Source organism: Malurus melanocephalus, unplaced genomic scaffold, assembly GCF_030028575.1.
Source record: "Malurus melanocephalus ecotype Western Australia unplaced genomic scaffold, MMel_1.1 scaffold_244, whole genome shotgun sequence".
NCBI lineage: Eukaryota > Metazoa > Chordata > Aves > Passeriformes > Maluridae > Malurus > Malurus melanocephalus.
The window spans coordinates 109,504-124,676 of record NW_026623476.1 but is presented as its reverse complement, the minus strand read 5'-3'; the positions used below and the strand labels follow the sequence as shown (position 1 = coordinate 124,676).

The 15,173-nt window shown below is 52.9% G+C and overlaps 1 protein-coding gene across 2 annotated transcripts in view; it reads right to left on the bottom strand.

Annotated features, from left to right (window-relative positions):
- Positions 1-15,167, bottom strand: part of PCSK6 (proprotein convertase subtilisin/kexin type 6) — a 33,737-nt gene extending 18,570 nt beyond the window's left edge. Inside the window, exons 1-7 of one of the 2 annotated variants that reach the window (XM_057375306.1) lie at positions 15,115-15,167; positions 10,124-10,228; positions 5,445-5,555; positions 4,700-4,843; positions 4,071-4,147; positions 3,314-3,402; positions 83-255 (exon numbers count right to left, since the gene is read on the bottom strand). In XM_057375306.1, the coding sequence (XP_057231289.1) occupies positions 83-255; positions 3,314-3,402; positions 4,071-4,147; positions 4,700-4,843; positions 5,445-5,555; positions 10,124-10,135 (606 nt within the window). In that variant the 5' untranslated portion in view covers positions 10,136-10,228; positions 15,115-15,167. Of the gene's footprint in view, positions 1-82; positions 256-3,313; positions 3,403-4,070; positions 4,148-4,699; positions 4,844-5,444; positions 5,604-10,123; positions 10,229-15,114 lie in introns of those variants that run through there. The other variant, XM_057375305.1, reaches the window with a different exon arrangement.
- Between the last annotated feature and the right edge of the window lie 6 nt (positions 15,168-15,173).

Below are 15,173 nucleotides of genomic sequence, written 5' to 3'. Positions count from 1 at the left end.
GGGCCGAGCTGCCCATCCCCACATGGACCCCACGGGACAGGAGGAGGAGGGCGAGCGCGTCTGGGCGCTGGGGGATCCACACCTTTTTAATGCCTTGCTCAAAAGCCTGTTTGGCCAATAGACCGGGTCCATCAACTGTCTTCCCATCATCATCTGGCCCCCAGCTCGCGCTGTAAATGTCAATGTAATCGGGTCTGATGCCAAGCGACTTCGCTTCAACAACATCTGTTACATCTCCATCTAACATACGAATGCCTAAAAGCACAAAAACATCAGACATTAGGGCTTCATGGCGTGGATGACAGGGTGAGGGTTGCAATCAAAGGGCTTTGTTAACGGCGGCAGAAACCGCACGGCTCAGGCACGCCTGGAATGGCTTCAACCCACAGCCCCGCGTGCCAACGAGCCTGGCAGCAGGTGCTGGGGAAGTTTGCTGAGTTGCTGGCTTCATGGCAAGTGATGGAAATGGGGGTGTTAAAAATCACTTCCCCTCCATTGGTGGGGAATGGGCGGTGGCAGTGGTACTGCACTCCCCAGTGACAAAATCCCCCACTAAAATCCTTTTTTCTCCCCTTTTAATTCCTTAGCTAACATTTTTCTCCACCTAGAAGATATTGGTGTTTCTTGAACACTCATACCCCCCAGCTCCAGACACACGAGTGGGATGAACCCTCTCCCCTGGTGTGGGGATGACTCTTCCCAAACCCCATCACTGCCCAGCTGATGCCAGCAGTTCCCTGGAGAGGGAGGAGCCCCAGAAAAACCCCCGGGCTGGGGTTTGCATGGCCAAAATGAGAGCCAGACCCCAAGCCATGGTGGGACAGCAATGSCAGCTGGGATAACCCTCACTTGCAGCTGGGAATGCCAGCAGGGACCAGCCAGGGTGCTCACAGGCAGAACCCACCAGCCACGGTGGGATTGCTGCACACCCCCAACTCCAACTGCTGCAACACGACAGCACAACCCCCTCTACTCCCCAGCACCCCTTCCCTGTGGATTCCCTCTCCACACAGCAAACACAGGGTGCTAGGCACCCCAACAGGCTGCCCAGAAACAGCCCTTGGAGGAAAAGCAATGCTGGAAATGTCAGCATCGTATTTTGTCAGCCGGGGAGAGTCTGGTTTATAAAAATGCATTTCCCCTTCCACATGTATTTTGTCTTAAAGCAAACAAATGCAGGCAGATGTCATTCCAGCTGCAGCTGCGCTCTGGACACCAGTCAACTCAAATATCTCCTTGTGACACTGTCCCTGACCAGCCAAAACCAAGCTTAGAAATGTAAAACCAGGGAGCAGAGTTGTTCCCAAAAACTTCCTCTTTGTCAGCAAGAAAACACAAGGAGAAGGGGTGAAAAGCTAAGCCCAGTGTCTGAGCTGCACACAGCAAGGAAAGCCAGCTGAGAGATGGGGTTTGTGCTTGCTGAAAGTGGCTGTTCTCATCWGCAAGCCCGAAATCAGCCTCAAGTCAACCCAAAGCTAACCCAGAAACAGCCACCCACAATGAGGGACTCCCTGGTCAAATAATGGGGAGCAGGAGGGAGCAGGGGTGGATGCTGCAAAATAAATGAGCTTTGAGTCACACAGGGAGCAACACCGACCTCCAAAGCGAGCGTTCGAGGTGAGGRAAGASGAGGAGGGATGGCAGGAGCCCTTTCCTTGAGCAGTTATGTGTTTTGCCCAGGGCATATGAAAAGCAATGCAAGAGCACTGAAGAGCAGCCAGTAAAATTAGATGGGAGCTCTCCAAGTGTGACAAATAGGTTTCCCCAACAAGTTGTGCTCATTAATCGCTGCTTTATTTGTGTAATCCATCTAAAATCACTCTTGCTGCAGCAATAGCGTATTTTCCTCCATGATCCCAAAGTTGATACGGTTCACTCTATTTTTCCCCTTTGCTTGCTCACGTTGTGGGAAGCCCCCAGCCCTCTGCCAGGTGCCTTTTCTCACTCAACACCTCCCCAGCACACCCCTGAGGCAAGGCACTCGTTAAAGGGAGCAAATTAAAATGAGACCCAGAGGTCGTCATAAAGTCAACAAGGAACGCTCGTCTCCACAGCTGCTGTAGAGAAAGGAGYGTGAAGGGAATGGTCTGATCCTGCAGGATCCAATAAACCCCATCAGGAGCTTTGCCTTGCTCCGCTGCTGCTTGGTGTGTGGCTGGAGATGGGTTTTCAGAGGTAAGAAGCCTCCAAGAAGCAAGAAGCCATCCAAGAAGCCATCACACATGTAGGGCACGGGGGGTAGGAGAGAATGATGTGCAGAGGACTTTAAAGCCTCTACCAGTCCACTCTTCACCTTCCCTGGGGTTATGTCTTTCCTCTGGGCATTTTCCCAACTACTGGAGGTGCTTGGCCAGGAGCAAGATCCCTGCAGACATGGCTCCCATGCAGACATGGCTCCCATGCAGACACAACCCTAATAAAAGCTGATTCCTGCACAGCCAGGATGAATAAGCCAAAGGAAGGGTTTGCAATCATGGGCTCTTGGGTCCATGCTCCTGACAGTCACTTCTCCCAGCACTGGGGTGGCAGGAGGGGCTGCAAGAAAAGCCCCTGTCCTGTTCCATCTGGGATGAGGAAAGAACCCAGCTCCTGGCATTTGTCCYCTACACAGCTCCACCAGCCATGTAGGTGGGACACCACACTCCCACCCCCACTAAGACCCTCCTCTCCCCAGGATTGCCTGAGTTGGCCAGAAGTGCTCCAGCTCAAACCAGCTTGGCTAATGCAAATGAACTCAGGAATGCTAATTAGCACCAGGATCCAATTTGGTGATAGGGATTCWTTTGCTTTCCACATTACATCATGTTATTTTCAAGGACTGTGCATAAGATCCCTCCTCCATACATCTCTGGCCCCCACCTCCTTGGTGTTTTTTCCCCTGAGGRTATTTTGGGGGATTCCCCAGCCCCCCTGCTCTGAGCAGCTCCTTTCAGTCCTTGACCCCACAAATGAGTGACATCAGCTCTGAACCTCAGCCAACACCAYCAACCACAGCAAACACAGCCACCCCAAGGACAGACCACCTGAGAGCAGCTGGGGTGAAAACACCACATCCTCCATTCGTGTGCACCCTCACGGCAAGGATGCAGCCCAAGCACAAAGCTTCCACCCCAAATACAGAGTCCCCTACACTCCATGTCACCCTCCCGAACCAACAGCCCCGGGGTTCCCTGCAGCCGAGACACCAAGGAGGAGACTCTCTCTTGGGGAGCAGCATCCCACCCCTCCCCAGGAGCCACTGCCGTGCCCAGGGTGGCCACGGTCCCTCAGGGGGATGTGAAGGGCAGCAGAGCCACCGAGGCGCCGGGCTCACCTCCGATGCGGGCGTTGTAGGCGATGCCCACGATGCAGTAGGAGTTGTTGGCCGCCGCCGCCACCTCCCCCGCGCAGCGAGTGCCGTGCCTGCACAGAGAAACCCCGTCAGATGATAGTCATGGCAAAGGATCCCTCCAGCCACACCCACCCAGCACCCAAAACCAGCCCCAAGGCTGGAGCAGAGGGACAAACTGCCCAGATAGACAGAGAGCCCTTACCCAACACCCACAGAAAAGGTGGAGGAAACTGATGCTGAAARCAATTTTCTGTTTGCATTTTGCGCCTAAATCCAATTTTCTGTTTGCATTTTACACCTTGATGCAAATTCCTCTTTGCATTTTGTACCTAAATGCAATTTCCTCTTTGCACCTCACACCTGTTGGCAGGCTGCTCTTTGCATTCCCGTTTCCTCTCCACATGGATCCATCCCACTTTAACTGAAGCCCAAAGAATGCATCCAGGCTTTGCCATCTCAGCCACCCATCCCAACTCATGTGGCTCAATCCCCCACTGAGCAGGGCAAGGAACTCCCCGGTGCTGTCTTGGATGGTGCTGTCTTGGATGGCTGGAGGGTTCGTTAGCAATCAGCACCGGCTGCATTTGCATTAAACAAGACGACTCAGTGCAAAGCCTCCTCTGCAGCCTCCTCTGCAGCACTGGGAATGGGGAAAGGGACCTGGAAGACACCCCAGGGGGACATCCAGCCTCAGGGACTCCCCCAGATCCTTTCCTCCATGGCAATTATCATCACATACTTGTTCTCRTTGCTGGCATCGTAGCGTGGAGTTGGGTCGTGGTCGTTCCCATTGACATCGTAACTTGCAAGAGGGTCCTGGAATTAGATTCAACCATTAGATTCAGCTTACCAGATGGTTGTGGTGGCCAGCAGCTGGAGTGATGGCCAGTGGAGGCAAGCAGGGCAGAAAATTACATTTTCCCCTTAGTTTCTGACTGTTTGGTCAGAATAAATAGTTTTAGGCTGAAGTCCTGCATGTTTCCCAGGGGAAATATCCTGCTGCCTCAGGGACTGCTCCTCTAAACCCCAAATCCTGCTGGGTCCAGCACCCCCCTCCTCCCCACTGTGTCCATGTGGGGTTTGAGCTGGGGCTGAGCGGGTTCATGCAGGTTTTTGGCTCTGCCCTGTTGAGCAGAGGGAGGCGGCTGCTTCCCAGGCAGCTGCAAAGGGAGTTTCCCCAAAACCTTCTTATCTAAAAAACTCATTTCCTTCTTAAAAACATCTCAAGCTTTTTTTCCAAAGAAAAAAAACTTTTCCTCTGGATATGCCAATGCACAGACTTCAGCTGTGTTTACACACTGAAATTCTCCATAAATCAATTCATGGTGAGGATCAGCCCCAGCCCATCCCGTCCATCCCCCAGCTCACATAGTTCTGCAGGAGGTCGGGGTGGTTCCTCTCTATGCCGTCATCCAGGATGGTGACCACCACGTTCTTGCCAGTGTAGCCCCTCTGCCAGGCTGCCAGGATGTTCATCTCCGACCTGCACCGRCTGTTTTTATCGCCGCAGTGCTACGGGGACAAACACAGCTGCAAAAGGGCTGCAGCCCCATTCCAGCCCATCTGAGCAAACAGCCAGGCTGGGAGCCCATTTAATCAACCAGAAAATTTATTTATAACCCACCCCCTGCCATATAACTTGCAGATTTGTTATAACTTTACTCCACAGATCAAACCCATCCAGCAGCAGTTAATCCAGGCAATGCTATCTCCCTATTATTCTTTTCCTCTTCCATTTCAAGTACTATGGGCTCTTGGGTTTTGAAGTGCTCGCTTCCTTTCCGCCCTTAATTTTCAATGAATTTCCCTGTCAAATACAGATCGATGAAGCAGGCAGGAGAAAAATTATATTACAAATAGATGGCTGCAGCTCTGGGATGGGTAAAATACAGCGGTGCTGCTCCCGAGCCTTTGCTGTGCAGACCATGATGAGGGGCTGCTAACAAGGGTGAAACACTTCAGACCAGGCTCTCAGGTGTATTAACTCACAATTTTAAAATCCTGCTGCCAGGCACATTTGCTGCTATTATTTCATTGCTGGCTGGGCTGAGCAAAGATGGATGATGCATTTGCTTAGAGATGAATGACCCCCATAAAGCAGTGAGACACCCACCAGGTACCACATGTTGGGCCACACTGGGTCATTGAAGGGCAGGGCATGTGGCTCCCCTCGGACCTGCCTCTTCACCCTCCTCTTCACCTCCTGCTGCTGCAGCCAGTCCACCTGCAAGCAGAGACCTGGGTCAGCATCGCCCATGGGCACAGAGCCTGGCACTGCCCCCTCAAATGGAATGTGGGATGCAGAAGCAATGCCAACGCCACCCCAGAGTCACCCCGTGCTCYGGCAAACCCCCATCTCGGTGGCCAGAGCGGCCGTGGAGACARCAGCTCCCTTTGGAAGGAGACAGGATGGATGGATGGACAGACAGACAGACAGAATGAGCTCAGCTCTTGGTGTTGTCTGAGCCAGACCCCAGATTCCTCTCCTGGTGCAGCAAAACCCTGGAGCACAAATATCGTCGCGTGCCTAAACCCCGCCGGCTTAGCGAAGCCCAGAAGCACGCGCTGGAGTCCCGCTGGAGACAGAACACATATTTCAGTATTTAGTCAAAGTTTTGGAGAAGACTCAGGTGCTTGGCTTAGCTTTTGGGCTGATCCTTGCTGCCGGCTGGGAGGCAGCAGCTCAGCCCTGAGACTGTGCCACCTGGCTCCGGAGCTGCTCATCCTTGGAGCTCCTTCCTCCTGATCAAATAATAAAACTGAGGCTTTACCCAGACAAAACATGCCTTTCCCAAAAGGATGTGACAGCCACACACGGCTGTGGCAGATCTCAGGGGACGTGGCCAGCTCCAGAGAAGCATTTTTGGCTGTAGCTGYGTGTGAGGTGGCCTTGGAGCCGACCACTTTGACATTTGTTTGCTTTSCAGCGGGGCATGACACGCAGAGAGATCAAACGGGAAATGATCTGGAAAAGGCCATGATTGGGAAATGCTGCTGTTTGCCCACAGTGCTGCTGTGGCTGGAGCTGCCTAAGGTGCTGCTTTGGAAGCAGTCACATCTCATCCCTATCAAGCATTAACCACCCCCCAAAACCTTTATTGCCACAGCATGGAGGTGAAACACAAGTTTAGTGAAAAAAAGGTTATAAAAGTAATTTACAGACCAAATCTTTACAGATGTTCGTGCTGGGGGACAAGGGAGGCACCAGCCAATGAACTGTGTGGTGCATCCCTCCTTGCTGGACATTCCTTCCCAATGGCTCTGGGGCTTTTCCAGTTACTCATGGGGATGTCTCTATTGTTATGACTAAGGTTTTGTCACAAAAGGAATAAAAAGACAAAGTGCAACTTTTGTTGAGCTCATTTATGTAAAACTGTCAGCTGAACTGAGTTCTTGCACATTTTATAGCTTTGTGCCTCGGATGGTGGTGGATGTCAGAAACCCGACAGCTTCCAGCCTAGAGCTTGGGTTTTAAACACATATATATTTTAAAGAAAAAAACACTGTTGAAAGGGAAAAAAATATATATTTCATAGAAAAATGAGTTTCCACGCTGCCTTGGCTGCCGACAGTGCACCGCTTTGCTTATACAGTGATGGATTTAAGCACTGGAAGCAAAAATATAACTTCATGGTCTAGTTAAAAAAAAATAAAAACACATTAAATAGAGGTTATGGCCCAAATAACAGGCTTTTTTCCTTAAAGTACCACTCCCTGGCAGCATTTCTGTGTGTCTCACTGCCTCTCACACAGCTACCACCTTTCCCTGCAGTTTTGCTGGATGCAGGAATGCTGGTRAGGTGTGGGATTTTGGGGGTTTTGCCGGGAGCTGCCTCATGGGCATGTCTTCATCTCAAACAGGCTCCTGATCGASCCCAGCGCTGCCAGCCAGAGTCGATGGAGATGTCGTGTGTGGACACAGAGAAATCAGCAGTTTAAGGACATTGATTTCAAGGAAGAGTTGATAAATCAATGTGGCTGGCATGGGAAAATGGGCAAACAGGAAGGAGTCTGGGGCACCCCTGCAACAGCTCCTGCAGCTCACATCGACCTCCACTGCTAATCCAGGGTGGGGGAAAAGCTTCTTAAAAACGAAAAACAAAAATAAAGGCTTTTTACTACTAGAAGCGACCCAAACAGTTATAGTTCTGAAACCCAGGGTCCCTGCTCTACCCCTGCAAACCCTAATTATCATAGAATCACAAACTCATTTGTGTTGGGAGGGATCTTAACACTCATCTCATTCCAAATGCTCTGCCATGGGCAGGGACACCTTCCCCTATCCCAGGCTGCTCCAAGCCCTGTCCAGCCTGGCTTTGGGCACTTCCAGGGATCCAGGGGCAGCCACAGCTTCTCTGKGCACCTGTGCCAGGGTCTCACAACCTTTGCAGCCAAGAACTTCTTCCATCTAAGCCTGTCCTCCCTCAGTGGGAAGCCATTCCCCTTTGGCTTGTCCCTCCAGGCCCTCATCCCAAACCCCTCTCCAGGACTCCCAGAGCTCCTTTAGGTCCTGGCAGCAATCAGCAATAAAGGAGGGGACTGAGTGGCACCAAAGGACCCCATCAGGCAGCACAGGCACCCCGAAGCTGGACTCTTCACCCTCAATGGAAACAGAGTGGGAGCTTTTTATGTTCTCCCTCACTTGGATATTTTCAGTGGATGATGCCTGGATCCAGCCAGCCTGGGTGGCTCCACCAAACCAAATCAGCAGCACAGGTGAGGCTGCAATTCCCTTTGCAGCTCCAGAAAAGGGAYAGTCCAACTTATCCCAGTGGATGTGCATGAGTTAGAGAGGAGATCCAAGGGAAAAAGTGATGGTTCCAGCACATTTAGCATAAAGCACAGCAAATAATTCAGGTGGGGTTGATTTTGCCGCAGTGCATGGCCAGAGGCACAGGGACTAAGGCGATGGCATCCCCTGTTGTGGATTAGGAGGCTGGAGCAGGGAGGATGAAGGCTCCAGCACTGCATGGACCAAAATGAGCATCCCAGCGAGCCAGGAAAGTTTACAGCAGTAACAGCTGCCAGTGGAGCCATGAGAGGGGTGGCACAGCATGGTGTGACCCCACTCTGCATCCCACTGCCCCTCCATGCCTCTCACCACCAGGACCTGTCCCCAGAATTGCTGGATTTGCCACATCCTTCCTCCCTTTCCATCACCTGCCGCGTTCTCTTGGCTCATATCAGCCCCAGAAGGAGCAGCCAGCTGCAGGGACAGCAGCACAGCTCAGGAGCAGTGTGCTCACACAAGGATCAGCACCCTGGCTGCTTCCCTGCGTGTCTGSAGTCTGCTCCTGGGGGCAGAGGCCTTGGCCATGGTCCTTCTGCCCAGCTCTCACCAGCAACCCCCACAGCAAACAAACAACAGCACTGGAAACAATAGCCCCTGGAAGGCATGAACCACCCAACATCTGCAAACAGCCCGATTGGGGACTGGCTGGGGATTGGGGATTGGCTGCTTCTTTGGGATTTCGGCAAGATTTGTTTCCATCTTTCCTATTCCAGCTCAGGTCCTCGTGCCTCGAGGTGATGTTTTCTTGCATGCATGCTAAGCTGGTGCCATGCAAATGCATCACTTAAACGATTTGCAAATGTACATGGGAGAGGGGGAGAGGCAAGACATGCCAACAGGTTTTGAACTGATAAGAAAGGATTAAGAGAACAGGAGCTAGCTAATTGCTCCAGTTTGGAGCCCATAGAGCAAGGTAAGGTAAATGTTAATATGACTAAAAGCCAATTGATTTAGTTTGCATTATAACCAGACTCATTTAAAAGGGGGTATTTCAAATGCAGAGAATTCATGGTTTGCTGGGATGCCTGTGCACCCCCCTGAGGGCAAACAGCTTTMATTAAAGCCCAGCACACTTCCAGGGCACCAGGCTCCCCTTGCCGAGGYTTCCCCTGCTGGCAACGCACCCGCCTCCTCCTCAAAAATGTGCTACAGACCTTGTCCAAATATTTAACAGCAAATCTCTCCGGAAAGCCTGGGGAGGGCAGAGCTGCTGTGTATGTCTGGAGAGATGAGGATGGGAAATGTGGTGCTGRCTGGGTTGGAGATGTCTTGGCAGAGAGCATCCCAAGGGTGTCTGGGAACATCCCAGGCTGGCCAGGAGCACCCCAAGCGTGGGCAGCAGCTCACTAGAGCATGGGTACCTTCACCAGAATGCCTTTTTGTGCTTTCATGTCCCCCTCTCCCAAACAGCACAAACCCCCCCACCATTAATTAACCCTTGCCCTGCTCTGCACAAGTCACATCTCACAGTGCTCAGGGGGAGGCAAAGCAGAGCCCCAGCCCTTCCCTGCCACCCCAAAMCCAGCTCGCCCAGGTCCCTCCTTGCCTTCTTCCCCCTTCCCCATTACTTTTGTCAATTCAGCTGCRCTGAAAATCCCTTTGGATGCTTGCTCTAGGAAAAAGCAATGCAGAGCTATTGCCAAGGATTTCACACATAGCAACCATTGAGGCAGCAAGTGTTGTGGCAACTGGATCAACACCCCGAGCATGCAACAGCCTTTCTGTCCTGGAAAGCTTTTCCCCCTTTTCTTCCTGCCGGCTTTCAGGCAGATGTTCGTGTTTAGTCACTTTTACGTATTTTTCACCGCCGCTCTCCGTCCCCGTGTCCARTGAGTCACTCGTGTGCGCAGGGCTGCGGCTCAAGGGGAGCATGTCATCCCAAGATGCTCCAGCTCGTGCTTGACCCAGATCAAGCCAAGCCTCCTCCAAAGGCAGGTGGGAACGCTCATCCCACCCCCTGCAGAGGATGGGGACCCCCGGCTGCCCAGCCAGCCCCGTACCTTGGGGTCCATGCGCAGGAAGTTGTGCGGTCCCCGGCTGCTCAGCGTGGAGCGTTTRAACGTCTTGCTGTGGTGAAAGTGGTAATAGTTTTCCAAGCTTCCAATCTGCAAAAAAGAGGTTGTTTGGTTTGTTGGTTTTGTTTTTTTTTTTTTTTAATTAATTATATTTTCGTTTTTGGCTGCCCCCCATTTTGTACTGGCAGCATCACCCCAAATCCCCCCCTCCCCCAGAGCTCCTGGGGCTCGGGAGGATGCAGGATGCTGGCACCAGCCCCGSTGCCACTGCTGTGACAAACAGCGTTGGTGGTCGGACGCTGCACCGGCACAACAGAGCCCGGAAAACATTTTTATGAATTTTCACCCATTAAATGCATCTTTGAAAACTGCCTTTCATCAGCTCCCAAGCAGAAATAATGAGCTAAAAATGAGCTCAGCAGCTGCGGCACGGCCAGGGGAGCTGTGCCTCATCCTCCTGCCTTCTCCACCCGATGCTCCGGCTCCGTCCCGGCTGCACATGAGGAGAGGTGATGCACTCCCTGCTCGCCCTGGGATGCTCTGGGGAGCTGTGGGATATCAGTGTGCACAGTCTGSAGTCAGGGATGGCAGCATTTGCAGGAAAACACGGTGCCATCCACACCACCCTGCCAAGCCCCGGGGTGGCTGCCGCTGCCTCCAGCCTCTCGTCCTGGCATCTGGAGACACCACAAGCCTTCTTTTTTCATCCCAAAAGCACGGATAAAGTCCTGGGGCTATGCAATGAATCGAGGGATTTCAGCCAGACACCGCATGTGGAGCATCCCATGGGGATTCACAGCCGGAGGGATGGGAATGACCCAAAAGCTGCACTCACGGCAGTGTGGCTCCCAGATCACACCATTTGGGTACAAACTGGGACTTTGCTACAAATTCACTTTTGCCTGAGGTTGGTTTTCTTTTTTTTTCTCTTTTTTTTTCCTCCAGCAACCCCACATTCCATGTCAGGAGCTGGATGCCAGCAGCCAGTGACATTCCCTGTGTCTTGCTCACAGAAAGAGCCGTGCTCCGAGCACCCATCTGCAGCCCACAGGCAACATCTCTAAGACCATGTGTGACCCAGGGGCCAGGGTGACATTCCTGAGGCCAGACCAGGGCTGGTTGAAATGGAACAGCAGGGAACAAACAGGTTTGTCTGGATCAAATGCTAAAGCAGATGACAACTACTTACATCTTTATCACACTTGATACCTTGAGATGTGCCAGTGTCTCTTACGAGCATTAAATATTTAATTAGTCTTACTCTGCCTTTTATGCCAGAATGTCATTTCACCAACTTTACTGCTGTTAGTGTGATTTTTGTAATTTATTTCCACTCAAATTCATTTAAACCCTCCCTTGTCCCCATTCACATTACAAGATAGCTGGGCATTTTCTTTAACATCCACATAAAGAGGTTGCTCATTGCAATCTGCATTTGCCTTTTAAAACCCATTCTTCAAATCCATTTGCACTTAAAAAAATGGAAGAAGGGTGCTTCAACCTCTCCATATTTTAGAGAAACTTTTACAAGGCCACCCTGCCTGTTGCTCCCTCTGAAATCAGAGTATGGGGCTTACCATACAGTCCTGCAATGGTTTGGGTTGGAAGGGATCTCAAAAACATCCAGTTCCAACCTCCTGCCATGGGTAGGGGGCACYTTCCACTAGACCAGCTTGCTCCAAGCTCCATCCAGCCTGGCCTGGAACAGGGATGGGGCATCCACAGCTTCTCCAGGTAACTTGTGCCAGGGCCTCCCCATGCCCACGGTAAACAGTTCCTGCCTAAGCAAAGAATTTCTTCCTTCCTTTTCACAAATAAATGCAAAATTACCACACGATGCAAAMCAGCAAAAGCACAGGGAAGATAATGACCTCATCAGGCTCTGGGGATACATAGCCAGAGCAACAGGAAAAGAACTCTATGCCCCACTTCTTTATCCTCCTGGGATTTATGGAAGGAAAAATAAGAGAAATCTTCCCTATGCTGGAGCTACCTTGAAAATCTGAGCGGAGGTTGCTCCCAGTGGAAMAACCTGATAGACCTCCAAAGGTCCTGTTCCACCTAAGATATTCTAAGGTGGAAAACTTTAAAATGTCGTTTTTCTTTTAAATGAAAAGGGATTTTTTTTTGTCCTCCTTGTGGTCAGTCAGCTCAGTAAGGGCTCTGTAATGCAACCCCTCCAGCATGTCACGCAAACCATTCCCTCTCTGCAAAGTACAGCTACCCCAGCTCTGGWGTCTTCCAGAAAGGTGGATCCACTGGGAAGGCAATGAGCCCTCCCTTCCTGGGGGCCATTCCCATCAGGGACAAGGGGTCCAGTGGCTGAGCTCCTGCATTCAGGAATGTCATCCTCAAATTATCACGGATATGTTCAGCCCAGGAAGGATCAAGCCCAGAGCTTCGAGATGACAGCAAAACACMGTCCAAAATGAATCCTGCACAGCAGGTGAGAGCACTGAGGATGTGCCAACCCTCCCAAAACTTAATGTTGGATACCACACAAGGAAAAATTCATATAAACCCTGCGACCAGGACAGGAAAGGGCTCATCAGCACCCCTGGGCCAGCAGCGCTGCCCGGGGCTCCTCACAGGGACCTGTCCCGGCTCGTCCGGGCACAGCCAGGAACAAAACCCGGCGGGGAGGAACGAGCAGGCGTTCGTTCGGGGGATAAAGAGCTGCTTCTTTTGTTTAGTTGTTTGCTTCACTTAAATAAAAGTTGACGCAAGTGATTCGCCAAGGGAAATGTCACTCTGCCATGACCCAGAAGGGTTTAGAGTGTCCTGGTGCTCGGTTTGGGCACGGGGAAAYGCGGGGAGAGTTCAAAGCTGTGTGTGCCAACTCCAGCAACGCCTTTTCCGGGCAGTATCGTGTCAGGAGCCTCCAGAATGGTATCTCAGAGGAAAAGAGGTCACCAGCCACCAAGGCAGGGCTGAACCTCCTTGCATCCATCTCGATTTTCCAGCAACCATCACTTCTCCTCCTCCCTCTCCACCTCGGACTGCACTCAAGCATCTTCCCAGGGTGATAACATTGTTATCAGAGTTTTCCAGCAGGTTTTGTGCAGAATTAGGCCCCCCAGGAGGGTACCTCTCACTGGGGATGGTACCATCACCAGCAGCTCCACAAGCTGGTGATGCAGTAGAAGAAGAAGGGAATCACCCAGGTCCCCACGAGGCTCAAACACCATGAACCCCGAGCACAACACTGCAAATGTCACACATGAGCACACGTGCAGGGAAAACAGTTCCTCAAGGTTTGGCCCTGGACAGGATCCAGTGGAAAAAGCTTGGGGAGATGGAGAGCTGAAGGCAGGGCGTTGAGAGCAGCTGGGGAAGCCCCAGTGGTACACGAGCTCCCAGTACCCACGGGAAAGGCGGGAGCCAGGAACACCCTGATGCAACCACAGAAATATTTCCCTTGCTCTCCAGCCTGCACAGGAGAGCAGGCTGGAAGGAAAGTGCTCTTGGGGAGAGGGATGGATGCTCCAGAGGGATGAAGCCACATTGCACCCATGGGCAAAATGCCTCCAGCATCATAGGGATGAGCTCAGAAACCCGGGATGATKGGGAATGAGGAAGGGGTGACGGATGCTCCAGCAGAGAAGGGACACAGCAAAACCCCAAACCAGGAGCTGACGTTAGGCTGATGCAACTTGGGAGAGTGGGAAGTTCAATCAAGATATTCTCTGGCTGAAGAGGGATAAACACTGAAAAGCCCTTTGGGTTGCACAACCACCTTTGCCCAGCCCTGTGATAGAGGCWATTGAATAATACATGTGATTTTCTCCTTGGTGGGATGAGAGCTGAGCACGCAGGCAGGACACTGAGGGTGGGATGTGAGGGGTCATCCCCCATGGGAGGTCACATACACGGGTGTGGGAGACAACGTCCCCAATTCAGCCTCCCCCCCCAAAAAAAAATTGTTTACGCAGCACCCCGTGACTTTAATTATAGTTAAACGCAGGGTTGCGATATAAAGCAAGGTTATAATTTGTAGTCCGGGAGACACCTTGGGCAGGAGGACAACCTGAAGTGTCACCCAGCCAAAAAAGTGCCGGGCAGCGCCACGGCAATAAACTCYGGAACAAACTCCGAGGACACCAGCCTGCAACTGGGATTGCAGAGGATGGAGAAATGGAGAGGAAAACGAGCTGCTATGCTGAAAATCGCCTTGAAGACACCCGTGTTCTGCGGGGGCTTGAAAGCAAAAGTTCTCCGCGTTCCCAAGATCTCTGATAAACCCGGGTCAGAGAGTCAAAAGTTTGTTAAACCCACAAATATAACTTTCCCGAGTRGGAGGAACCTGTGCAACCCCAGGGCCGTGCGGGGCGAGGGCACCCGAGGAGGGGCACGCAGGGGGGAACCCGCCCCCGGCCAAAGCGCTCCGACAGCAAACCGCATCATCCTCATCCCGACAGCTCCGGGGGGCTCCCCTCCTTCTCCCGGGACCCCCGGCATCCCCTCGGTTTCGGAACAGCAGGCAGCTTGGCGGGACCTCCGGTAGCGGGGAGATCTCGGGGTCCATCTCCCGCTCCCGGGATTCCCGGCATTGCCTCGGAACAAGGGAGTGCCGGCAGCTTCGCGGGAYCCCCGCCGACTCCCCGGTGCCAGGATCCTCGACAGCTTCTCGGTGCCGAGAGTCCCAGTGAGAGATCCCGGGCAGCTCACCGGCGCCGRGCTCCCCGCTCCCGGGATCTGCCGCAGGCTCCCGGTGCCGGAATCCCCGGCACTTTCCCGAGACCGCGCCGTCTCTCCGATCCCGGGACCCCCGGTAGTTTCCCGGAACCCTGGGCTCCTCCCCGGTCTCGGGATCCCCGGTGTGATACCCCCGGCAGCTCCCCGCTCCCCCGGCGGCTCACGGAGCCAGAAGCCCCGGCAGCTCCCCGGTCCCCCCGCCGTCCCCCCGGCCCCGCGTCCCCCGTTCCCGGTGCCCCGGCACCTGCCCGCTCCCGAGCCCCGTTCCCCTGGTCCCTTACCTGCCCCAGGCTGATGTAGCCGTAGGCGGCGGCGAGGCGGGCGGCCTCGGCGGGGCCCC